The sequence below is a fragment of the Cyrtonyx montezumae genome, unplaced genomic scaffold (genome assembly GCF_038088225.1).
Source record: "Cyrtonyx montezumae isolate F1298 unplaced genomic scaffold, pur_monq_1.0 scaffold_10, whole genome shotgun sequence".
NCBI lineage: Eukaryota > Metazoa > Chordata > Aves > Galliformes > Odontophoridae > Cyrtonyx > Cyrtonyx montezumae.
The window spans coordinates 14,159,841-14,185,734 of NW_027071826.1; the positions used below are offsets into that span (position 1 = coordinate 14,159,841).

Below are 25,894 nucleotides of genomic sequence, written 5' to 3' on the forward strand. Positions count from 1 at the left end.
GTGTACAAACTCCTGATGCCAGGTGTCACTGGGCTTTCAAGAACATGAGCTCAGGCCTGGACTTAAATGTCACAGTTGTTCTTTCAGAGCAAGCCAAACCAGTATTTAAGTCATCTACTTCAGGCTTGGAGCAATCTCTAAAACTTACAACAGTTCTCTTAACCCTTGCTTGTACTTCAAAACATCTCCTCAAGTTACATACAGCAAACCAACACATCCTTGGAAGTGTCATCAATGGTGCCACATCATTTTACTCTATGAATGAATCTGGCTTATCATATGTAACTGTTCAAACCCCTCAAGTACGTACTACCTTCATTTTTGTCCTCTGGTAATCTGGCCCAACATAAAAGCTTGATTTATCACACAAGACCTAGAATATGTTATATACTGTATCCCTGTTATTACAACACACTAGCTGGTATGTTTTGCAAGCAGATTCTTTTTGTCAGCAATTTTTTAGACCACTGAATACATTCAGTCCATATATTTAAAGCAATTCACTGCTTACAGTAGGGGTTCTGGCCATTTTCAGATGAATCTAGGACTTCAGGAATACAAGAAGATATAAAATACTTAGATCTAATATTTATCTTTTGCTCTATCTACTTCATAAGTGGATATAAAATTACAACTGTGCTCAGTTGCATAATTAAATTGCCTTACTCATTACGTCTTGAACAAAACCTACAACTCCAATCAAATATCAACAGTTCAAACAAAAAGAAATCTTACTACTAAATAATTCCCATCTCCAACAAATGCATTCATGGATAAACTGTGAAAAATTGGAATGGTACAAAAAAGAATGCACCACAAACTAATGGAATGACATTACACACAACACCAAATCATGCCTCACCACAGAAATGACTTAATCTTACCTTCTTCTGACATATAGCAGAAATTTCAGCTGTAAGGGGAAGGCATACAACACATCAACACAGAATGATGATTCTTCTGTTTTAATATGGCAACCATGGGAAAATGGAATAGCTGCAAGGAATTCTCTGAGGCTGAACTTGTACTTCCCGATACTACTCAAATCTCTAAGTCTCTTGGATTCCAGAGGTTTATGGAAATGAAAGAACAGTCTTGGTGCATTAAGGGTGGTGTGCTCCTATCCCCTTTGCCTCACAGAAGGATTTGTAACAGTGGGCCTGTTGGCAAACTAATGCAACTGGCATACTTGGTAGGCAGTGTTTATATATTTACACTGCCTGCAAAAGCTGGTAGTATTAGTGAATTTAGATTAATAATGTAAACATAGCCACTACATCTGTGGTCCCTAAGACCATACAGATTCAACCTGTAAGCAGTACCTCTCAGTCTTTCACCCCAATATCTGATTCAGATGCTTCTGAATCCCTGATTCCCTTAAAATAAATGAAAAATATATTATAATTCCTTTAAAATAAATGATACATACTGTAGTCTGGATTAGATTATAACAGTAAGGAAACAGCAAGAAAAAACTCCATTGCCTAAGGATTTCCAGTTTGCTGAACAAAGAGAAAGTGAATGTCTTTGCTTTGTCCTTGAAACAGTATTCTAGAGAGCATATGGCTATCTGACCATCCTTGTAAACTCAGGAAACTCTACTTAGCTGTCAATAAGTTCAGCCTGCTTTATGGCAGACAGTAGAATACCACACATACTCTATAGCCAATGGACCATGATTGGATCAATAAACAGATCACTGAAAAAACATGTTATGTCAATTTCTGACATCCTTTACAGCTTCCTGTTTGTAAACTAGATTTTCAGAAGCTTGTAAAGGTTTAAAATCAGAGCCAGGTTATCAGAAGCACTAGCTTCTTTTCTTGGCCAAAATGCACTTTAAAACTTGGCTCCAAAATACACGCTTAAAGAATTTAAAATCTGTTCAGTTACCTCTATTTCCTCACAAATACAGGGCTGCATACAACTTCAAGTATGAACTATTTAATGCTTAATAGTGCTTTAAAGACATTGAGCAGAATTAAGTACAAGCTACTTGAAAATTCTACAATACTTTTTTTTTTTAAATAGGATGCAGCATTTCAAGTAACACAGTATGCAGAAATACCAATAAACATAGGGCTGTACAATTATGATTGGTTTGTACCTACCCTTACAATGCCACTTACCTTGTGGTAGAAGAACATCAATCAACCATTCACTGTGATCCCTATAAAAATTGTACATCTAATTAGCTTTCCATTTCTTTATTTATGTATGCATTTATTTTTGCACTGAGGAAAGTCATCTAAGTTAATGTGGTAGCACTGACATTACTCTGAAGCAGTGTTTTTACAAATATAGTTTCTTAAATGGCAGGCTGCTTGATTTTACTTCTTTGTTGTCCCTGACTTACTCCAAATTACCACTCTCACATGGGTACATCATGTTTAAAGCTTTCAAAAACTACTTTTAAGTCACTAATTTATCAAATGAAAACTGTGTGCTCTGGAAGTCTGATGGGTAAGAAGTAATAGTGAAGAGTGACAGATAAATATGGAAAAAAAAATTGTACTAGTACCACTTACTGTGAGCTTCCTTTGAAGCTCTGGGTCTAACAAATTAAATTACTTTGTCCCGAAGCTTTAAATCAGTGATTTAAACACTAAGATGACTTCTACAACATGTAATTGCTTTTCTGGCAGCTGGTGTGATATTAAGATGGCTGTCAAATTGAGGATGAAACCAAAACAAAAACACATAGCTTCTGAACTAAATGTATTTTTGTCTATTTGAACTACTGATTGAAAGTCCCCTTAACTGTTAGATCTCATAAAGCACAAAAAAATCAATTTAAAAAACTGAGGTTAATCAGATTCATTCATCTCAGGATATATTCCTTTAATGCACTGGACAATCCTGGACCAGTTTTAATTCTTTACTCTGCTTATTCATGGTATGTATTAGAGAACAATCTGAAATGTATGCTACAGAAAAGTAACCAAGTCTCTGCAAAAGATCTTTCATTGTAATATCCTGCTTTACTGACATTCAGAGGATGAGGAGAAAAAAAAGTTAACACAAGCAAAAGCTTGTACTATAGTAAGGTTCCCCTACCATAGTCAATACATCCCATACTCTAGTCATTCAAAGATCTTAACTTCAACACTCACTACTGACCCATTTAAAAGTGCTAGTCATTTGGGTAAGTTTCTGTAATCCTTGTTCACTGCATTGCACTGTGCTCCATACACTTCAAGAGAGTTAACTATACAAATTATGTGCTAATCACACAGTAAAAAAAGCTTAAGAATCTTCTGTAACAGACTGTTCTGAACTGTGGAGTTTAACTGACTGTATTTCCTCATTCTCCTCCTTAGTATACCTACCCTGCAATTCTCTGGCTGCATTCTTCACAAAGATATAGGGGAGGTGGTTTATCACCCAAAGCCACAGACAAGGATGGATCAATGCACATCTGAAACATAGAGAAGAAAATAAAATTAATATGTCTGTCCATGAAGGTTCACTGAGAATGTGTTCAGTGCATTAATGCAAAGACAAACTATACAACATGGCTTTGACAACTGCTGAGAGCATTAAGTATTCTGAAAAATAGTACTCAGGATCTAGCAGTCAACGATCTCAAAGTATTTCTAACAAAGAAGGTAATGAGTCTGGAAATGAGAACCTGTGTGAAAAGAGCAATTTGTGTTCCAATATAAGCATTTTCATTCTTTGAAAGACAAGTATGTTTTGTGTTACACATTCACATTCATTAACATTGCATAGCCACAACAGACTTTTTGTTTCTTCCGAATAGTCACTGAGAAGACCGCTTAAGAAAAGGTAATGTAAAAATATATTCCTCTCACAGTAATTTCCCTTCTGGCAAAACCTAATTTTTGGTCATCATAGCTGTTAACTATCCAGCACAATTCCAGTGATAGAATGACAGCTGTGGATCTGTATCTCCTTTGGCAGCATAGGCTGCTATATCCAAACTGAAAATATAAGGCCTCATTTAAACAGAATGTTCTTCGTCTTGCCTTAGCTTTTATCTGTCCACATGTCAGGCAATCACAGATTGATATGAAAACACACATTTGTTTATGCACTTTCTACTTCTTAAGGAAAAGCTGCATACGCACTATCTCAGCCACTTAAAATGTTCCTTATTCTACCCAAGTGTAAGATCTTTTTTACAAAAACTGTGCACATTTCTCATCTTTGTTAATCACCTTTACATTTCATCTATCCAAAAGACAACAGGGTGTGTCTTTCTGAATGGTGGCAGCTTAACACAGCTTCTGTCATAGAATGTTGAAGACACTGTTCAAAAACATTCATGCATTACATCTGCACAGCTTGGAGCTGTAAGTTTAATTTACATTTTGCTCTACTCAGTGATTAGTTTGAATCTAGTGATTGTAACTACTTGAAGCAACATTTCCCAGCTTTGTTCTATGTGAAGGGATTGTTGAGAATGACTGGAGTGGCCAGGGAAGGCACTGAGGCAAGTGTCACCACCAAATCTAGTCTGTGGAAAAGGTTTGCTGAAGAAATTTTTTACTCATGTAATTGTCTAAGTGCATGAACTTATGCCAGGAAAATACATATTTAACTAACTAGTATGACAAGTCATGCTCTGAACTTGGGATGCTATTTTTATCTCTGACACTGAATTGCTCTACGATCCTGTGCAAACCATTTTACTTGTTATTTTTGTTTGTAAACAAGAAAGCTGTCATTTGCCTCCTCTTGAAGCAGGCTGTAAAAGTGATACATAAATCATTGTTGCTAATTGCTTCAGAACACATCCCAGTCAAAGGATGAGAGCACAAGTACTGTACATCAGTCTGATACCAAAGTGCAACTTGCACCTATGTAACTGACATATTTCATGTATATGTGTAGATTCCTCTGAAAGTAATGTCTCCTACTTATTTCCTTATGGGAACTACAACAGATACATAAAACACAACAGCTCTCTTTGATAGAGCAAATTTTCAGCTATAATATTTACATAAACACACATGTTTAGGAAATTATTCATAAGCCAGCATAGAATTCTACACAGTGTTTTGTAACCATTCTGACCATTGTTAAGACTTGACTTGCAGTTATTGGAGGAAATACTTCAACTTGCTTTAGGCATTCAAAGAAAACATTCACAAAGCTCTGACTCCTTTACTCTTGAAAGGTTTTTCTATTCTCTTAGCTACCCAGCTTCCCTTAGTCACCTAAACATCACCAGTCCCTATAGCTGGGGCAAAGTGCAACCTCTCCCACTTCCAGATACTCAGGTTTGACCTCTGACAAAATAGCAGTACCTTCACAGCTGGTTTGTTAATTGCATTATGGCATTCAATATGCTGGCAATGAATAGGATTCCAGGCTGCAAAACCAAAGCACAGGAGATTAATAAACAGGCAGAAATTATTTATAGTGATGTCAATAATGAACAAGATCCTCTTGTGTAAGTACTACGTAAATATGAAAGAAGTAATTCCTCAGGAAGACTAATTACTACAACGAACAAAAGGAAAAAATAAGACACAGACATTCCAATTGTAGATCCTTCCCGTTCTCATTAGGTTTTGAATTACTTTGTAATTCTTCCCTCCCCAGAGCAGGACAGTAGAAGTAACTCAGTACATTCAAAAACATTCATTGGCTAAATGAAAATACAGCTGTAATACTGAAAAAACACTCTAGCCACAGAAGAAGCTGTTGAAGGTGGGTTCAAGCGATATCAGGTGGATGCTTTATGGAACGCCCTCAAGTAAAAGTGCCATGCAACCAAGAAACACACAGCTCACTGTGGGATGTATTAGTAGAAAAGTAACATAGAGAAAAGCTATTCCAGTCTGCCTCATGTTAGTAGTCAGACTGCATGTCATGCTTTGTTCATAAATCTGAAGAAGAGATGCAGAGGAGTACAGTAATAGTTATTAAAAAAAAAGTCAAGACATGTTTAAAAGAGATCATACAAATAGCTATAAGGAACCTTCAAGATGAACTTGAGTTAGTCTAGAGGGTCTTCGATCCTTCATTTTTATTATTTAAATTGTTGCATTCTGGTCCAGAAGTTTTAAACATGAACACAACCTATATGACAAGGATTACTTGAAACAGACAGATTGAGACAGGCATGCAAGTAATGAATTGCTGCTTGACAGTCACAACCATTAAAGCAGAATCCCCCCATTAGGTAGTTTGGTGGACAGAGGATTGCACATCATTTGCTTTCTCAGCTCTATCTGCATGGCTGACATGTTCACTCTGCAGTCAACCTTGAGTATTTATCCATTTTACTGACAACACCTGACATCACATGACTTCTTTGACAGTAACAGTCAGATAAAGAGCCATAGCAAAAGCAGCAGTGATAACAGCTGGCACAGCAAACAAACCAAAGTAGTAAATGAAAGAAACATAAGCCAGAAACACTGTGAAGCTAAGAAAGCAGTTTCACAGGCAGTTTGAAATGCTGTACTTATTTCTCCTTATCCCTTTAGACAATATTTGCAGTAATACAATATAATCATTAGCCATGATTTTTAATATATATTATTTTTATAAGATCTCTTGCAGAGACAAAGTGATATTGTATATATTTATGAAAGCACCAATTCACAGAATGAAAGGTCTTCAAAATACATCTTAGAACTGCAAGCACACAATTAACACACTGCTGACAATTTACTTTGTATTTATTTTAGCTTACACAAAAAACAGTTGCACTGACCTGTGTACTGCAGTCCTCTGTACTCACTGATTGCCCCAGGGGGTTTTAAATTGGGCCAATAGTGAAATAACATTTGTACTGCTGGGGGTTTAACTTGAGATGGTCCATAGGCTATGACATACAGCAAATCCTAAGGAAAGAAATACAAGTTTATTTTGTAAGGCAAAAAATTCAATTCAACATTTATTATTTGCTTTCACTTAACACATAAAATATACATGTTTAGTGCCCTACCAATTATCTTTTGTAATCTCTTAGAAGTAGATTTTATATAAAACTTAAAAAAATACGTCTATGACTGGCTTCTGTGTATTGTCAGAATATCCAGCAACTTTGATCCATCCCACACAGTATGTCAGTACGCATCACATGAAGCCTTTGTGTATTCTTGGGGCAAAAAGATGTCATATAGCTAAATAAATGGATCCAGATCAGATTTAAGACAGTGTTTACACAGAGTCCTTGGGAAAGTTAAATATCATATGAATGGAGAAAATTGGTAGTTTTTAAAATTTCTGCCACTTGGAGCCACAACTATCTAGTAATTAGGCAAGAGAGGTCGGTTCTATAAAAAAGTATAGTTGATTCTGTAATGTAAAAATCAGGACCTTTCTCTTCATAATTCAGAGGATATAATCAGCTCAATTTTCAAGCCCTCTGGTTTTCATTACCAGCAAGTCACTTCCACAAAGTACATATGATCACAAACTTACTTTCCATACTTCTTGTTTATATTTCATGAGGCATTCCAGTAACTGGCAGTGATACACTGAGAGAGAAAAGACAATATAGGCATAACACTAAAATGGAAATTCAAGTTACAGAAGTGGTATAATTAATCAATTGGTTTTGCCTTGTCTACGTTTAATTTAATTACCTTTTATTTTAAAAGGTTTGCTGAAGGATCATTGTCCTGAGGGTTATCATAAAATAACAGCCTTTAAATACTGCTAGCTTTTTTTCTGTCAAGTAATGCAGTACAAAAATGAGCCTTATGAGGGTACTCATAGAATACCTGCTAATTCACTTAAAGTTTGTTTCTCTGGCACTATATAAAGCTGTAAACGGGTATTTTGTCATTTTACGGTGAGACAGAGACAGAAACAACACAACATTATTCCTTTATATACCAAAGAGTATAGAAGCCATATTGTATTAAACACGAGAGCCAAAGGAAGCCCTCAGCATTTATCTGACTTCCTCAGAAACAGAGGCAAATTTTCCTCTGATGGATGGAACATGAACTCACAAGCAAAAATGCAAGATTTTATGAAAAAAAGTTTAACAAATACCTTTTAAAAATAGCGTACTCTTTTTATTTACCACTGAACTGCATTAGCATGATGCGACAGTTCTCATGCACAGTGCGAGGTTCCTCCTCACAGATACCACCTACCATTTAAGTATATATATGAAATAGGAGATAAATAGCTTATTAGCATGAAATACAATAGCTCTCTCAGGTAAAACTTTGATTCATTTTGCCTGATTCACCACAATGTGAGAGAATGGTATTTATGCTCAAGTACTTCCAATTACAATCAAATAACAGCTCTTTTCTGAGCCTGTAGCCAGCATTATCTGCCTTCTTTAAAAAAAATAGTATCAGTTGTGATCTCAGTGGGATATAAATAATAAAATAAACCTAATTCTTACTACAAAATCCAATATTATAAATGAACACTGTTTCCTAATGTCAAGCAAAGTAGAACATTCCCTCCTGGGCCCAATCCTATGTCTTCATCACAGTGAGATCTCCTATCCGTATAATGATAACTTCAAGCACAACACTCAGAAATGCCAGTTTTGACTAAAGTTACCAATTTTTCATCCTGTATTGGATAGGAAGATAGATTTTTCACTCATCTGAACTTATTTCATTATATTTGACACAGAATTTCATGACTCTGAGTTTCACAGAGAATTATACCACATTACACATTTACACATACCTGGGTTTGACGTGTATTGCATTGCAATCATTAGCATTGATGATGCAGATAGATTGACATGAGCAGGAACACCTTCCCTTTTCGAGGAGCCCACTTAAAAGAAAGGATAAAAAAAATCAGCATATAATGAGGAAAGCAGCATATAACTCTGGTTTCAACTGATAACAAATAATGCAGATTAAAAAAATAATAATAATCCTGAAGTACCACATCATTTAAAAAAAAAATGAACCATTCTGAACCATTTTGTATTGTTGGGGATGAATCCCCTGGAAGAAAGAGACAACTAAGAATATGATATCATTTCACAGAGCACATATTTTTTCTCCTAGATAGGTAAGATTTCTTTCTCAGAGCTGCGCTGACCAAAGATAGTGATCTCCTCAGGCACACTCCATCAGAATCCACAGTCTGGTCACCCATATAGTCACACACACCTAGGACTTGGGTTGTAGGTAAGGCAAGGATGAAGTAGAAAGTAAGAAAACAAGGAGAATGGAAAACTTTTGATGTGTACTGGCAAAGCCACGAGACTAGTGGTGGCTGGTGGCATACAACACAGATTACTTCTCAGGGACTACCTGGTATGAATTGAAGTTATGACTATCTACCACAGTGTGATTTAAGATAAGGATGAACAGTAGTAATGCAGTGTAGCCAAGGTGTTGTAAATTTGACCTCACACATGAAGTAGCTAGAGTTCTTTCTAATCTCCTATTGTATATTTACTATAATTTACTATACTTGGAATAACTGCAGAGTGTAGGTGCTTATTTGCAGAACTCCATCGTGGCAGAGTATCTTTATCGGCAGCCACCTACTCAGGAGGAGATGTGAATCTTCTCTGTTCATGTTCTACAGCTCTTTCCCAAACCTGTATGTCAGGACCTCTGTTTGGGACAGAACATAATAACAGCTCCCAGTTCAGCAAGATATTTTCATCCCTACCATATGGCTCTTCAGCTGCTTATGACATCTCTGGTACCCTTCCTTTCAGTTTGATTCAGAACTCAACACCAGGAAAAAGAAAGGTTCTATGCTTGCCTTGCAAAGGAACAGATTACTCCCAGTGGAGAAAGCCTAGGACACACATTTTAAAGAGCACAAAAAAAAAAAAAAAAAAAAAAAAAGGGCAAGGTAAAGGACAAGGGAAGGGAAAATAGACAATCATCTGGTAGCTCCCCAGACACCCCAACATTAAAGTTCAACAGAGAGATAAAGCATTCTTTTTTGAACTTCATCCACACAGAGTATGGAGTTGCGAATATATATGAGAGCCAGGGATTTGGATCAATCAGTTCTTTTGGAGAACAGTTTTAGAGATCTGAAGACAGGTAACCTATCCGACCCTAAGTACATCAGTTTTCTTTAACAGATAATATCAGTGGAGAAAATAAAAGTTTAATACAACATTCTGCTCTTAACCCAAAGAGAAAATTTTTCCAAGATCACTGACTGAAAATATTTAGGTGTAAATTTCCACAAAATCTTAATCTTGTAACACTGGACCATACTTCTTCCCTTGCCCTAAGAGGAATTTCTGCAGTCTTTATTGACATCAGTGTAGATCTTTATACACAGAACTTTTGTGCTTTTTTTCCATAGAGGCCTGCAACGCACATAAGGAGAAGACATTCTCAGAATCACAGGATGGTTGATGTTGGAAAGAACCTCATCTTGTCCAACTCCTGCTCAAAGAAAGGTCAGCTAGAGCAGGAACTAAGGATGATGTCCACCTGTGTTTTGAGAATCTGTAAACTTTTTTGTAGACTGCCCCAGTGGTCAACTTCACAGAGAAAGGACTCCTGGTTAAAACTGATTCTTAATATCAACATTAATACCTTTCTCTACAGAAAATGGTTAACATTCTTTCATCAAGCTTTTAGTCAGGTACAAAGACAAGTACACACTTCGGAATTCAAGGACTCACAATCTACAGGAATTCTGGAATTAGGTAATCACATCATACATTCAGGGGAGAAAATGAAACTCCATACTCCCCTTCCCACCTCATGCCCAAAAAAAGGCAGCCAATGTTATACTCTGTCTTAACAATTACAGATAGAAGACACTGAAGCTATTTAGTACAGAAATTAAAACAATAGAAAGAGATGGAGGGAGAAAATTGGAAATTCATCATAGAATCATGACATTGAAAAGAACCATTATTGTACATCCAAGTTCAATACAGATGAGAAAAATTATACATCATATGCATACTGATATTGCATGCATCATTTAGCAGCATTCTGCCCATTAATTCTGTAATCAAGAAAAAAATCAAATAAAAATTATAGAATTATTTTCATTTAAAAATAGTCTTTTTATATACATACAGTACAACATTGCATAACAATTCTATGACATAACTTTGGCTCTTACAGACTGATATTGTATCAATGAATTATTTTCTGAGCCATAACAATACCAGAATAAAATCTACTTACAGATAGCCATAGGCAGAAAAGATGTGCTGAGATATTCTATAATATCCTTGTGCAGAAATGGTGGAAAGGTAGCTAATGTTGAAATCATTGTATAAGGTAAAGTACTCAAAATATCATCATTGAGAAAAGGAAGCAAGCATGTAGTAGTGTAAAAAATTGATTGCCCAAGATCTGTTGAATAAAATGAAATAAATACAGAATCATTAAATTGGAAAATAATTACAACTATGTACTTCTTGATTTATGAATCCATCAAAAGTTTGCATTTAAATTCAAGATTTCCCCTCAAAGTGTTTCATAATTAATTACTTTATTACCACAGTCACAAATAAGTGATATCACTCATCATTGAAGCCCTTCCTAAAGTAGAGGGAAACAACTGTTCGACAGTATCCAGAATAGTTTGGAGGGAATAAGAATACTCCAGACAGCAAAATGAACACGCCTACATAAAGTGGCCTGCTTTTAAGCAGAGGTGTTATTAAATTCAGGTTTGAGAGGTACTTAGGTTTGAAAAAGCCCCCTTTCACAAAAAGTATCACAGACTATCTGCCAAGAAAACTCAGATTTTGATCTTAATTACCCGTATGACAACTGCAATTTGCCTCCCACACAGAGGTTAGGGTGAGCATTGCTGCATTTTGCAAACAATATGTGATTAGAAAGGATCTTGTTTTCATTGGAAGCCACTGAAACCAAGAATGCCCAAGGCTTAAAAAGAATAAGATAATTATAAACATATGAGCTTCCAGACTAGTTCTAATTAATTGCAATACAACACTTTAGAAGGGATACTTAAGAAATTTTGAGGTCTAAATAGAGCAGATATGTTACTGTGTACGTGGGAACTGTGATGTCTTCCAAATGAAGAACTTAACTGGGGCCAGTAACCTTCCAGGAACCCAATGAACTCCAGGTTTGAACCTGTGTGGTGACTACAATATATCATAAGGCATTATCTCTGCAGGAGAGGGAATTTTTTGGTCGCTGACTCCCTCTGTAATCTGAATTGTATTACACAGGTCTCCAAACTTATCTGTACACCTAGGATTACTTGAGTGCTCAGAAAAGCCTGCACTTCATTTTTTGTGTATGTAGTAAGACCTCTGTGCAACAACTAGACTTTTAATGCTAGAGCATGCTTTCCTCTTCCAACACATATTTACCATCTAAGTATTTGACAATTTGGTATAGTCTGAAGAGATCCAATCTGAGGACCATCTAGTGTACCTGTTGTACTTACCCAAACAGTATGGATTGTTCAGATAAAAAATAAATAAATTATTTTTGTCGAATGCTATGTTGAGGGAAAAATATATAAATAAGTTCTGTCACAAAATTTAGTTCTCAATACACAGAAGCACAGGAAGTAATAAGTGAAGCCCCCTTGCCTCACACATGAGTCATCCATATTATTTCTGGCAGAAGTTTATCAAATTTGGCTTTAGGAATCTGCAAGATAAAGTTTCACTCCCTCATCTGTCAGTTCTTAGCCTTTAACCATCCATATAATAAAAATGTATTGAATTTTTTTGTTTTGATGCTTGTATTTGTTTTATTTTTGAAATTTCTTCTGCTGCAGCCAACTACTTCTAATCCTGCTCCTACATAACTGTAAACACAGTTTATTTCTCCTTGCAGCCATCTTTAAACAATCTTTACATGTTTGTAATCATAATTCCATTCAGTTTTCTTTAAGCCAATTTCATAATGGCTTTTGCTTTCTGTCCACATTCTCTAGACTTCAGATCATTCTCGTTTCTTTTTCCTGGAGACTCCTCCCAGATGATTTGTGCATTTCTTAAGACCAGATGATTAAATTCAAAAATTTTACTCCAGCTGATATCTTGTTTGGAGTATTTGAATGAAAAATAAAATGAAATGCTTTGGATGTCTGATAAAACAGATGTTTACATATTGTTAGTATTAGTATATTAATGAGTCACGGTCAGCCTCTGATACACTATAACACCCAGATCTTTGTGCAGTATGACTTCCAAGCTAATATTTCTCTTGTTCAAATGCGGTATTTTACATTTCTTCTTTGATCACTTTTTAAAATAGTCTTCAATTTACCAAGATGATTTTGAATTAGAAATCTTTCACATAAGGGATGCTACCTTCACTAACTTGATACCCCCTGTAAAACAAAGTGCTGTGTCTCATTGCTGTGTCTCATTGCTGTCACTGAGTAAAAAATAAAAATATTTAATAACACTAGATGCAGCACAGGCTCCTGCAAGGTTCCCACTTGGGTACATCCTTCCAATTGACACGGGCTTCTGGAGTGTTTTTCCTCATTCAAGTGAGGATTATATGACCCAGATTGCCCACATGGATGTCAAGTAACACAGCAACAGTCTGACTAAGCTCCAGCAGAAGAGCCATCACACCACCATAAAACAAAATCATGTTTGTTCGGTGTTATTTGTTCTTGACAAGTCTCCATTGGTTTTTAATTATCACCATGTTATCTACTTAGAAAAATATTGTTTTGATAATTGACTTGGATTTCTGAAAAATGGTAAAGTCATCAAGTCTATAATTCGCTAATAGTCCCCCTTTTCTAAGATCCCAGTGCAGTAATCATTGAATCAAAACATGTTGTTGCCAACTCAAAAGTAATTTAGCATTTAACAGAAGCAGCTTTCCTGCTAAAGAGTTTAGCAGTGAATCAGACTGATGACAGAACTCCCTGTACTGAACTGCATAAGCTCATTCTGATATAATACACCCCAGTACCATGGTGAAAATTAATATCTGGCTTATGTAACATAAGGAAAATACTGGGCTCCAAAAGCCCATTATGGGAAGCCACAGATTAACAAGAGAGATAAATGCAGTACTTGAAGATAAAAAACAACAACAAAAATACACCACAGCCACAAAGAACTTGAGATGAGCTAGTTCAAAACCTAAGAAAACACTGCTTTTCAGCACATCATACAGAGATAATGGCAACTTTTTAACCTGGAATGTTTTAAAGCCATCTCTATTGTCATTGTTTTTCTTCAATCAAATATATACTGTGTTCTGTGCAGAGATGGACCTTCACCAAAATACTAAATCTGCATATTCCTCACAAGATAGGTATACATATTCAAGTAATACCTCTTTAAGAGAGCCACATCAAAAAGACAAGCCTGAAGATATCCCAACAGGTTCATATTCAACTTCCATATATTTTTGATTCACATTTGTATTATTTTGGTTACATATTACCAACATTTCACAGAAAATCAGACAACTTCAGAATTCAAACCCAAATTCATGGTTCACAAAACAAAATATCTTTTATTTCAGAAAAGAAACCAAACACTTTGATATAAGTACATCCCAGTAGATTTGACATCCAGATCCAGATCAGTTTAGGCCCATCTCTTCTATTGTATTTATGCATCATTCATGGATTCACGGCACTGAAGTTAAGCGTACTGGAAGGGTTCAAGGGCCTGCTTACCATGTTGACCATGTTGTAGCAATGGAACTAGATCCAGCAGTGTCACCAGTGTCACGTAAAGTCCTTGATAGTCCAAAGATGGGTAGTCTGATAACTGAGCATCACGACTTTGCTGGCCACGTTCTGATGGAGCATCTCGCAGGACGCTGTAAAGGAGGGAGCGAGTAACAGTAGGGTTGATGGAACTGACCTGTGGTCTTAGAGATGGGGTGAGTGGGAATGGCACAGGAAAAAGACACATGGTCATGGGCACTGTCAAATTGGAGGCATCTTGATTCTCCTTCTTCCCTGTGCGGGACAAAATGCTGTTGGGGGGACAAAGAAAAAAAAGAGACAACAAAGACACAAAGAACAGCACATTACATTGAAATGACACTATAAAACAAATAATAAAACACCAGATACATCCCACATAAGATGCAATTGCTCCCAAAACCAGTGTATCTACAAATCTAGTAACCATACATTTTCATGCTTCAAGATACAGGAGTTAAAATTGACATCTATGAATATTTTCATTGCATCTCATGTGTTATCTGGTTCATAAGGAGCAAAAATATAAAAATGCATGTTTCAGTGCCCTACCCATGTTTCACAGTTAAGATAAATTCTAGGTATTAAAATTCTAGGTCTGCTATGTAAAAATAGCTGTGTCAAAACAGATTGGTATTTTGCTCTGAGATTTTGAGAGGTTGTTGGATTTTTTTTCCCCTCTATGAAATCTTTTGAACCAACTGACTGAAAACATGTAAAATATAGGTGTGGCACTTGCAGAAACATGTTTTAGCAAAGAATAAACATGTGTGTTTGTTAAGATAGTCTTAAAAATCACATGTTTATTGCATTAAAATAATGTCTATGTATTTTATGATACTGTTTCATGACCACTCAGTCAGTATCATTTGAGATAATGGTTTAAACAGGCACATGGATTTAGAAATAATATAATATTTCTAAAATGTTAACTAAACTACATTTGGAAGAGTTATAAAATAATATATAGTAGATGGTCTTTAGCATATGTTTGTGAGCTAATGATAATGGTTGTTTATGTGTTTTTAAGTTTGCTCATGTTTAAGGAGGAAACATTTTTCTTTATGAATACAAATGTTCCTTGGGTAAATAGCTACTTTCAAAATCTAAGTGCTAAGCAAGCAAGACCAATAATGTAACTGCAGATCAGACAGTATGTTACCATACATTCCTGCTGCTACTTACGTTATTTATTCAACAAAACTCACTATAAACTAAAGGAGAGATAATTTCAAAAAAAATAAGAAGGATTTAGTGGGAATCAAAATAGAAGCTATATGTCAACCACCTTGTTATGGAGTTTTAAGAATGATGTAAACATGTTAATCTAATTTTCTAAAAAAAAATAATAATAAAAAGCTACTTTAGATATAAATTGTCACTTAAGCATTGCTGCATTTTAGTTATCAGGAGATTATAGGGTTATCTCAATCTTTGCATGTGCCTAGAACACAGAATACACCTTTTAAATATATTAAACCACACAATGTTTCTGACATTTTGCACTTTTTTTTAAGCATATGTTGCACCTCTCAGCAATCAGTATTCCCAAAAGTAACTCCTATTGGCCTAACTCCACTCCCAAAGCCAGCATCAAAACTTAAAACAAGACAAGAGTGTAGCATCAAAATTTCCACTGACTAATGAAGAGCAGAATTATGTCAAGAGGGAGACTTCTGGAAGTCTCAGTTTTCTTTAACAGAACAGACATTCCTCCCAGATAACCACCTTCACACAGATGCATCTGTGTCAATGCAACAGCTCAGAGAAGTAAGCTGAACTCGTGCAAAGGTGCTTATAAGAAGAGATGCCATTCACTTGCTAAATATGTAAAACACTTTCACAGTTACAGTTGAATGCCAAGTGGCTTCTACCAGGTAAGTCTCACAACACACTTGCAGTCAGAGTTTACAGGCATACTGTCTATTTTAAGAAACTACATTTTTATTATTATGCCCTACATATTCAGTAGATTAATTTGATTTCTGTTACCCAATGTCCAGTACAAGAAAGGTAATGACTGCCATGACAATGTTTATGAAATTGCATCATAAAAATCACTAGGATCTAGTATGACTTTAAAAACAAATGATCAGAGTGCTGATTCCTTTTTTCCTCTTAACTTTTAATTTGCTTGATGTTTGCTTGCCATAATTTATAGCTCTTGTTTACAGATGCGAAGGTACTAAATTATATTTCACCTGTGTCTACTAATGGATTATAACCAATTAATCATCCCTGAACTTGCCAGAACATCGCTTCAATCACTCCTGTTTCTAAAAAGAAAATTAGTATATTACTCAATCCTTGCTTTGGAAAGTGTAAGGCAGTGATGGAGAGTTTGCACTACAGACTTCTCTTTTTTGACATGGAGCTATGGCTACCTGATTAGAAACCAAGGCACATAGCCTTACATAATGATTGGGTCATCCTTCTGTTCACTCCAGGAACAGAAATGAGGTCAAAGCTGAAAACAGATCCAATCATGTCAAATTTAGGTGGGGAAAAATACCTAAAACATTCAGACCCAGATTTGTACCTGACCAGTATGTTACAATGGCAACAAATTAAACAGTCAAAAATGAAAATCCAGGAAGTCCCCTAAGACTAAGATACAATGGTTGCAGTTTGTTCCTGTTCTGCTCAAAGCAGGTAGTGAGAACAGGGACTGCTTTCAGATCATAATTCCATACTAAACTTGCTCCATGACAGGCAAGAAAACTGTATGGGCCTGCTTCAAGATTTGTATGCCTCTGTTGCAAATTTATCTCAAAATTACTGTCTTTCAGGAAACATTTCCTAAAATGTCTACAAGAGATCTACAAGAGATTCACCTATGGGTGAAATGCAACTATTCCTTACGTAATATATTTTACCTAGAAATATGCATGGAGACTTTTCTCCAAGAAAATGTGAAAGAATAAGCTGTCCTGCAAGATGTTTAAGCCTTAATATCATTCCTCAAATGAGAGAGAAAATACTGAAAATGAGCAGGGCATGAAACAAATTCATGCGGTAATGTAAGGAAATGCTTTTGTCCAAAGAGAAAATTAAGGAAGAACTAAATGAATCAATATGCTATGCATTGCGTATGGTGACTTTATGTGATGTTTGTTCATAGAAATAAGGAATTAATTTTTTTAGCCATTCCACATCTGCTCCCCCCCACCCCTGAACTTGTACTATACTGAAGCCATGTACAGCGCAAAGGAGCAAACTAATCCCTTGTGCAGTAACTAGCAGAATGACACCAGATATGAATGTGATCCAAAATAGTAGGCATACCCCACTGAAAGCACATTCAATGTGCCCATTATATGGAAAGGTAAAAAGTATACTAAGTAATAAAATCTACACTTGTAAAACACAATAATATGGAATTTCTGTGACTGCGCACTATTCCTTTTCAATTCCTTTGATGACATATGTTCATCAAGAAAAGTTTGGCCTAAAAATCATCTGCAAAAAGAATATACATCTAAGTAGAAAGTATTTTTTTAAGTTATTTTAAAATTGATGATTTCAACCAACTTGTTCCACAGACAAGATGAATCTCCAGAAATCTATGGGCATGTCTGCTGTTCGATCAGTACTCTTCCTGCAGCCTGAATTAATTACATATGTTCTGCCACAAGCTAGAAAGGTTATTCTCCATCACATATTTCTAACATCGATGTTAAACCTTACACAACACAGTATCAGTGTAGGAGGTAGATAGGAGACTCAGCATGGAAAGAAATTTTTGATCAGACTGTTCGAAAGACAAGTTCTTAACCAGTCTGCTTAGTTTCAGGGTAAATCTTAGAGATCTGCATAAAGTGGGTGGGAGTTTCCTCCTTTCCATCTGCCACACTAAATACAGGGTATGTTTTGTTTTGCCTCTTTAACCAGCTTCTGTCTTAGTATCAGCCAGCGTATAAACTTATACTGGTTCAACCATAGCACTCAGGCTCTCACCCACAGTTCAGATTCCCCAGTTACAAGGATTTGACCTGGCTGAATATTAGAACTCAGGCCATTTAATAAATTTAGATCCAGGTCCTGACTGCAATCTCTGGCACCCCTCTGCCTCTGAGGTTGATCATATCTGAGCTCATTAAGGACAAAGCCATTTGTGAACCATGTAGATCTATGTGTTTCATTATCAATACCACTTCTGCCTCATGAAGTGAGCTTCATCAACAAGAGGATTTTGGTTCAGTCCCATTCCAAGCACAAAATAAAGAATTGGAGTTGCTCAGTTGTGCAGTTGCTATTCTGACTCTAAACTGCTCTCAGAGCTGGCAATTATAAAATTCCTTCAGTAAGCCTTAAAACATCCCTGCACGTGGACTATGAAGAATTTGTCACACAGGACATACAGTTGTACTGCTCAGGAAGATTAAGTCAGCAGGGTGGTACAAAGATATTTTCTTTAGAAACAGCTTCTAAATTTGTCCTGTTCCAGTGGACTTCTGCCCAAAAAGAAATGGATCTCATTGTAGCACTTGCTAGTTACAGCTGAGAGACAAGATATAAAACATTCAAGAATAATCGGTTAAAGCAAGAAAGTCAGGCTTGAAGGCTCAGAGCATTTAAATAGAGGCTTTTTAGTGAAGAGCCTTCTTCAAAGTGATTTAAGTATTCGTTGTGTAAAACAAACCATCAAAACACTCTGGTGTGGGAACAAAGTCCTATTTCAGAGTTATTTTCAATGTGTCTTTGAATACTTTTTTTTTACTGCTGCTGTGATATAATGAAAAATTCCACATACCAATCTTTAAAAAAGCCCTACTGATAGCCTTATTTTTATTCAACACTTCAAATACTGAGGGAAACACATTTCACAGCAGTTAAATAATTCTAGTCTTGAAATTTTCAGTTAACAGAAGGGCTGGGTTTCTTTGTTTCTGTATGTTTGTTTGTTTTCTCTTATTTTTTGTTTGTTTTTAACAAGTGAAATAGGTGTTCCACTGATAATCAGTACTTCTGTCTACGTATCTTTCCTTCTCATAGGTTTACAAACAGGATCATGAATCTTGTTATATTCCATGGGTTTTGAACGAGCGTTAGAAGGAATTAATGTCATTCTTTCTGGTTAAATTCATGCTTCTCCACTTATATGTATCAGAGATGTGTGTACAAATACATAGTTAACTGTAATAAATTACTATTTCCTCTGGATGTAAGACAAATGGCTGTATTTCCTTGCTTCTGACAGAAAGGAGAACCATCCCAGGTATTCAGAAGCCATACAGGTTAATGCAGCATTAACAATATTTGTTTTGTATATGAAAATTAATGCCAGCTAATTAATGCGGCAGAGAAAAATCAAATCTTCACTGTCAAAAGCCATTTTTAAACGATTTGAAAATATGAAACCACTAGGCAGCACTGTGGAGCAAAGCAGAATACACATGCCATTCCTAATTAAGCCTCACAAATTTTTCACATCTTTTTAGAAAGCCAAGAGGTAAAATTTCCTATTCAAAATATATTCTGTATTTATATGGTATTTTGCACTATATATTGTCACTAAATGCTGGATCAAACTAGATCATAGTCCTGGGTCACAGCAATCCTGATGTCTTGCTGCTGCCATCCAAATCCAAATCTGTGTACCAACTTCACAACTACTCATATTGTTATAAGGGACTGAACCAGAACCCAATCTGAACTACAGCACAGACTCTAGTCCTGCTTGTCTGGCTCATTGCTCTACCATCCCAAAGCACCAGGATTGGTGAGTAGGTCCTGAGTGTACACTTCTACAGCTCTGCAGGTCACTAGCTCTTTTCTTCATGGGTTCAGTATGTTTGCATATTCATCTAAGACTTAGAAGGACAAAGCAAATGTGTAAACAACCAAGTTTATTTTAGAATCAGCCACTCAATAAGCAGCTCAACTGGGCAAATTGGGCAACAGCCACTGAAGAGATTATTTTATACCATTCTTTTCTTAAATTACGTTCTGACTCTTTCTGGTAGAGCATTGACCCATTAAATCCTGCAAACAATTCAAAGTCAATGAATATCCCCTACAATACTTTAGCAGTTTCTGGTTATTTCTTCAAGAGCATTTATTAAAACTTACCTCAATAACGTCTGAGAAAAGTATTTCAGAGTATTTGCAATGTCAGTTCCAGAGGGCACAGGGTAAATATTGTGGAGAACTCGATTGTGGTATTCTTGAAGGTAACGGATTTTGGAAGCAACTACATTAAAAAAAAAAAAAAAAAAAAAAAACAAAGACAGAAACTTTCATTCAGCTTTTTGCAGATGTTGAGGGATTCACATTTGAACCTACCACAACTGATTTTTTTTTTTTTATGGTTTAACTCTTAAATTAAAGAAGTCTTTTCACTCTTTTAACTATTTATTCAAATACAGCATTACCATGCCTGAGTGCTAAGGGAAATACAGGAAAGGCAATGAATGTCTGCTTCTGCTTTAGATTGTCTTTGTGCTAGCAAATGGGAAAGGAAAAAGAAAGTTGGGAAAAAAAGCACTTATCTGTGTCTCCAAAAATCTCAGGATTATTTATAATAAATGAGTCACTGGATAACAGCAGGTTCGTGTGAGGTGGTATTTCTATAGACAAAAGGAAAAACACAAGCTAATAGAGAAAGTTAATGTTATTCACTTAATGCTAGAAATGTACACTATACAATGAACTACAAAAACAAAAAGAGCTGTGCTGTTACTTCAAGTGTCTCAGGAAATTTGATCAAACAGGTGAGAGCATTTCAAAGAGCAGCAGAAGCTCTACACCTTCTTTGAGACTGTTTGTTTCAGAAATAGCACTCTTAATTTCTAACAAAGCTCCATGTTCAGTACTGGAAGAAAAATGACCCAACATAGCTACAAAGCCTTGCACTGCCTATATGACACAGGCCAGCCTCATGCAGAAATAATCAAGCATGGCCTGGACACTTTTTGCTCTACTCAGTCTGACCAACTCTACTGAGAAACCCAGACTGCTGGCCCTCAGTCACCTAAACTGTAGAATTCTGAGAGTTGGAAGGAATCTTTAAAGATCATCTAGTCCAACTCCCCTGCAATGAACAGGAACATCTACATGTAGGTCAAGATGCCCAGAGCTTGGTCCATCCTGACCCTGAGTGTGGCTACTATGGTTACTCGCTGACAGATATCTGTAAATGAAATTAATTAATAAAATTTAAAAATTATGGCACACCTTTCTACATCTACTTCCTTGCAATAAAGTGGATATATATTTTTTCTATTAATCAGCACAGTCATGCAATTGTGTAAGCTGAAATAACAAAACACTTTATTTTGACTTTATAAATACTTAGCTTTAAGCTCAAGGCTTTGGCCTCACCTCTCAGAGCAGCCCAGAACACTGACCATTGCAATACAGCATCCTGGATCACTAATGACCTTCAGAAAGAAAGCTCCAGAGCAAAGGTTTATGAGCCCTGAAGATATTGAAGTGTGTGAATGACCTGAACACCCAAAGTTACACTTCAAAATGTGGCATCACTCTGTGTAAATAATTCCTTTGCCACTCTCATAGGGTCATCATATAAAACAAATTCAAAATTTAAAATAGAAATAAATAAACAAAGCTATTCTGAGGCATTTTGCTGGGTCTCTCTTTAGTATCTATACAGACCTCATTAAACTTCCTAGCTTCCCCATAAGCATTTACTGAATTGAATGAAACTATTAAGAGCTTTTAAATATGATTTTGGTTGTTACGCTATTCTGGAGAAGAACACTGTGGGCAGCAGGCTTTCCCAGGACATTACTTACTTCAACTAAATACCATTTAGTGTTATTCAAGGTGAAAAAGAATAAATTCCCCTTTGATACAAAGGCACACCTCATGCATGCTGTGGTGTGGGTCAAATGACAAAACCCTCTGTCATTATCTCCTCATATGAGAAACAAAATGAAAGCGGTTACAAAAAAAGAGAAGCTTCTCAAGACGATTTCCCAGACTGCTACCATTTTACCTGCTTTCCATACAACCTGCCAAAGTGCTGAGGGCTGGCCGTGGATTCATATTTAGACCAGTGCTTTCTCGCTCTTCTCAACTGGTCAGTCCATTTCCACATTTGTAGTGGGGCTTTTTTCTGTTTCTTGGTAAATTCAGATTCAGTATGACTTGTGACTCCTCCTTGACACATTCTGGTTCTCACTAGTCTGTCCATGAGGGCAGAAGCAATGGCAGCAACAGTTAAAGTCTGAAGTTTGCCTGATAATAATGCATGTACATCAATATAATCCTTGTTGGAGACTGTCGAAACACTGATCAAAAATTGAAGGTGAGTGGATCTTAAAGTTATGCAAAGAAAAAGATATTTGGTAATGCCGTAATAACTAGACAGGGGAACAGCCTCAGTAAACAAGATACATTCAGTAAGTTAGAATGCACAGGATATGCCTGCTAACTGAACAGAGTGCATTGAAGTGCCATGAAAAAGTGTCAGGAAGAGGAAAGATCTGCAAACTGGATCCCAAGTAAATCTTTAAACGTAAAGCAACATGGACACAGTAGAGCCAAGATGCAGTCTCCCAGATAGTACAAGGGGATGAAAAGGAAAAACACCTAAGGAAAAAATATGGAAGAGAAGCTCACGCAGAGAAGACCATAAGAATTAGGAATGCAGAAATAGAGGAGACAAAACAGAAAAGAAGGAAAATGCCAAAGACAGAGGCAGCAGAAATTCTTCTGTAGAGTAATGTGAGAGACATAAAAATAATGTATCAGAAAGAAAGAGGAAACACATTCAGAACTTGGGTGGAAGAAAGGCAGAAAGAAGAGAGCAGCACAGATGTGAGCATTGCACACCCAAGGCCTGAGGTACGCTCAGAACACTGCCTTTCTATTTATGAGCCCCACAGTAGTAAATTCGCATCCACACAGTATTATAACAGAGGCATCATCCATTACTGTAAATAAGTTGCAAACCCTAGAAGAGAAGTTACAAGTAATCTCTTCGCTAGAGCAGTTCAGCACTGGCTTATAAAAACAAAGTCTTCTCCCAGTGAACTAAGAAGCCAGCAGGATGCAGAGGACAGCAACCATCCTCTGAGCCGTCAGATCGCATCATGTAGTCACGGCAGGCATCAATCCGGCCTGCTGCTCACAGGCTTATATCCAACACCGAGCATCGGCAGTGCCCTCGATGCGAGAGGCCAGCCCATCATCCTGCCTCAGCGCCCCGGCGGAACACCAGCTGCCATCAGGAGCCACACACCCGCGGTGCAGCTGCAGCCGTCCCAGCCACCATGTCACCTGGCAGCTCCACGCACGGAGCCAACATGGTGGCTGGCACATCCCCGGCTGCCAGGAGACGCGGCGGGCTGCGGGCAGGGCTGGCGGCAGCCGAGGGTCCTGCAAGGCGTGGAAAAACACGGCAAGGCGGCGATGCCGCCGTACCCATCGGCACCGTGCGCCTTCGTAACACTGCGACGGCACCTTCACTGCAGCAACGCCAGGAGCATCCCCGGGCGGCACGTCGCCGGGACCGAAGCCGGAGAGGCCCGATCCCCGTTCCATCCCCTCCGCCCCAGCGCCCAAGGAGGACGGACGCGTAGCATCCCCGGGAAGGCCGCCTCGCCATCCGCACCACCCGGCGGAGGCAGAAAGAGCCAGAAGGAGGCGTCCCCCCCACCCTCCACCAACCACCCCTCCCGCTGCCGGGATGCTCGACAACGCGGGATGCGAGCTGCCCCGCAGCGGGGAGGCAGCCCCCGTGTGCCCGCTCCCTTCGGACTTCACCCGGCCCCGCCACTCACACTGCTCCGCCTTGGTGGACATGCTGCCGGCGGGGCGGCCCCAAGCGCCTGCCCCGGCTCGGCTCGGCACCGCGCTGGGGATGGAGCCGCTGCCGCAGGGACGCGAGCCGAGAGCGGCGGCAGCGGGCGGGGACGGGGCGGGAACGGAGAGAGAACGGAGCGAGTTCTTAAAGGGAACCCGCGCGGAGCAGCCCTGCTGCCCGCCTCACGGCGGCGGCTCTGAGGTACCTGCCCCGAGTGAGCGCCTCGAAGGGGCTGCGCGAGGGGGATCCTAAGGTGGGCCCAGGAAAGTGGTGATGCTCGCCCATGGGGCTCTGGGGGTGTTCGGGGGCTGTCTCAGGGTCACGGGAAGCAGCTTTTCGTCCTTAGAGTATCACAGACTCGTACAACCGTTAAAGTCAGAAAGACCACCAAGATCACCCAGTCCAAGCACAACAATTGTTGTGCCCACTCTAAACCATGTTCTTCAGTACCACATCTGTACGTTTCTTGAATATCTCCAGAGGCGGTGACTTCATCCCCCCCCCCCCGGTATGCCAGTACCTCATCATTCTTTCTGAGAAGAAAGATTTCCCTATATCCAGCCTGAAGCTCCACTGTGCAGCCTAAGGTCACTATCTTTCACCTTATCTCTGTTGCCTAGGAGAAGAGGCCAGCCCCTTATTCTGGATAAACAAGCTGCACTGCAGACATACCTGTATTTTCTAACCAAACCCTGTTGCACAGCCCTTCCAGATTCACAATGAATTACTTCTTCTAAACTTTCAGGAGGATATTAGCAATGCTTATAGACTCCTGTCATGTGAAAATACGGAATGGTTTGGGTTGGAAGGGACCTTAGAGATCATCCAATTCCAATCCCCCGCTGTAGGCAAGAATGTCATAACATCATAATTAAAGAAATTGCATTTACAGAAGTGGGGAGGGAAACAAATGCATATTCCCCTTTTCCAGGAAAAAAAAAAAAAAAGTGAGGGAAATTGAAATAATAACTACTACTTTTCAGGGTGATAAATACATACAATTTAGTGTACACAAAGTCGTGGATGTGTGTTCAAATCCAGTTTAAACAGCTGACAGTAGTACACAGATTAAGAACCCTGCAGTCCACAGCTGTATCCAGTAGCTTAGTATCCAAAGATTGCTCAGCTCACTTGAGATTTGAATCCCCTTCCAAAGGAGCTTGTCTTTTCCTTTGCAGGGGGAACCTGTGCTTTATGGGAGCCAGCTTAATGCTACAGGTATGTTAAGGTAGGCATCTGGATTGTGACAAGTAACACTGTTCCAATATAATCTCTGCAAAGGGCAGAGCTGAATAAGATGAGGAGGCCCACAGCAGCCAAAGAGAATAGTGCTGTGTAGGTGGAGGAGTACAGGTACATGTTCTGGTTCATCATGCAAGGCAGTGCCTTCCAGTTCCTGCTGTCCAGATTGGAGGGTGATGCACATTCTGTGACAGGAACGGCAGTGAAGGGGCAGATGCTGTTCCCTGATATTTAACAGGTTGGCTTTTTTTCCTCAGTGATCTTCTAAAAATATTGAATGTGCAAGATTTTTTCCAA

At 38.0% G+C, this 25,894-nt stretch overlaps 1 protein-coding gene across 3 annotated transcripts in view; it reads right to left on the bottom strand.

The window, feature by feature from the left end:
* Nucleotides 1-24,394, bottom strand: part of UNC79 (unc-79 homolog, NALCN channel complex subunit) — a 96,063-nt gene extending 71,669 nt beyond the window's left edge. For 2 of the 3 annotated variants that reach the window (XM_065750958.1, XM_065750949.1), the window contains exons 1-11: nucleotides 24,333-24,394; nucleotides 20,656-20,776; nucleotides 14,551-14,855; nucleotides 11,091-11,261; nucleotides 8,644-8,736; nucleotides 7,405-7,460; nucleotides 6,692-6,821; nucleotides 5,274-5,338; nucleotides 3,330-3,418; nucleotides 2,130-2,170; nucleotides 885-913 (exon numbers count right to left, since the gene is read on the bottom strand). In XM_065750958.1, coding sequence (XP_065607030.1) covers nucleotides 885-913; nucleotides 2,130-2,170; nucleotides 3,330-3,418; nucleotides 5,274-5,338; nucleotides 6,692-6,821; nucleotides 7,405-7,460; nucleotides 8,644-8,736; nucleotides 11,091-11,261; nucleotides 14,551-14,855; nucleotides 20,656-20,776; nucleotides 24,333-24,354 — 1,122 coding nt within the window. In that variant the 5' untranslated portion in view covers nucleotides 24,355-24,394. Of the gene's footprint in view, nucleotides 1-884; nucleotides 914-2,129; nucleotides 2,171-3,329; nucleotides 3,419-5,273; nucleotides 5,339-6,691; nucleotides 6,822-7,404; nucleotides 7,461-8,643; nucleotides 8,737-11,090; nucleotides 11,262-14,550; nucleotides 14,856-20,655; nucleotides 20,777-24,332 lie in introns of those variants that run through there. The other variant, XM_065750965.1, reaches the window with a different exon arrangement.
* Between the last annotated feature and the right edge of the window lie 1,500 nt (nucleotides 24,395-25,894).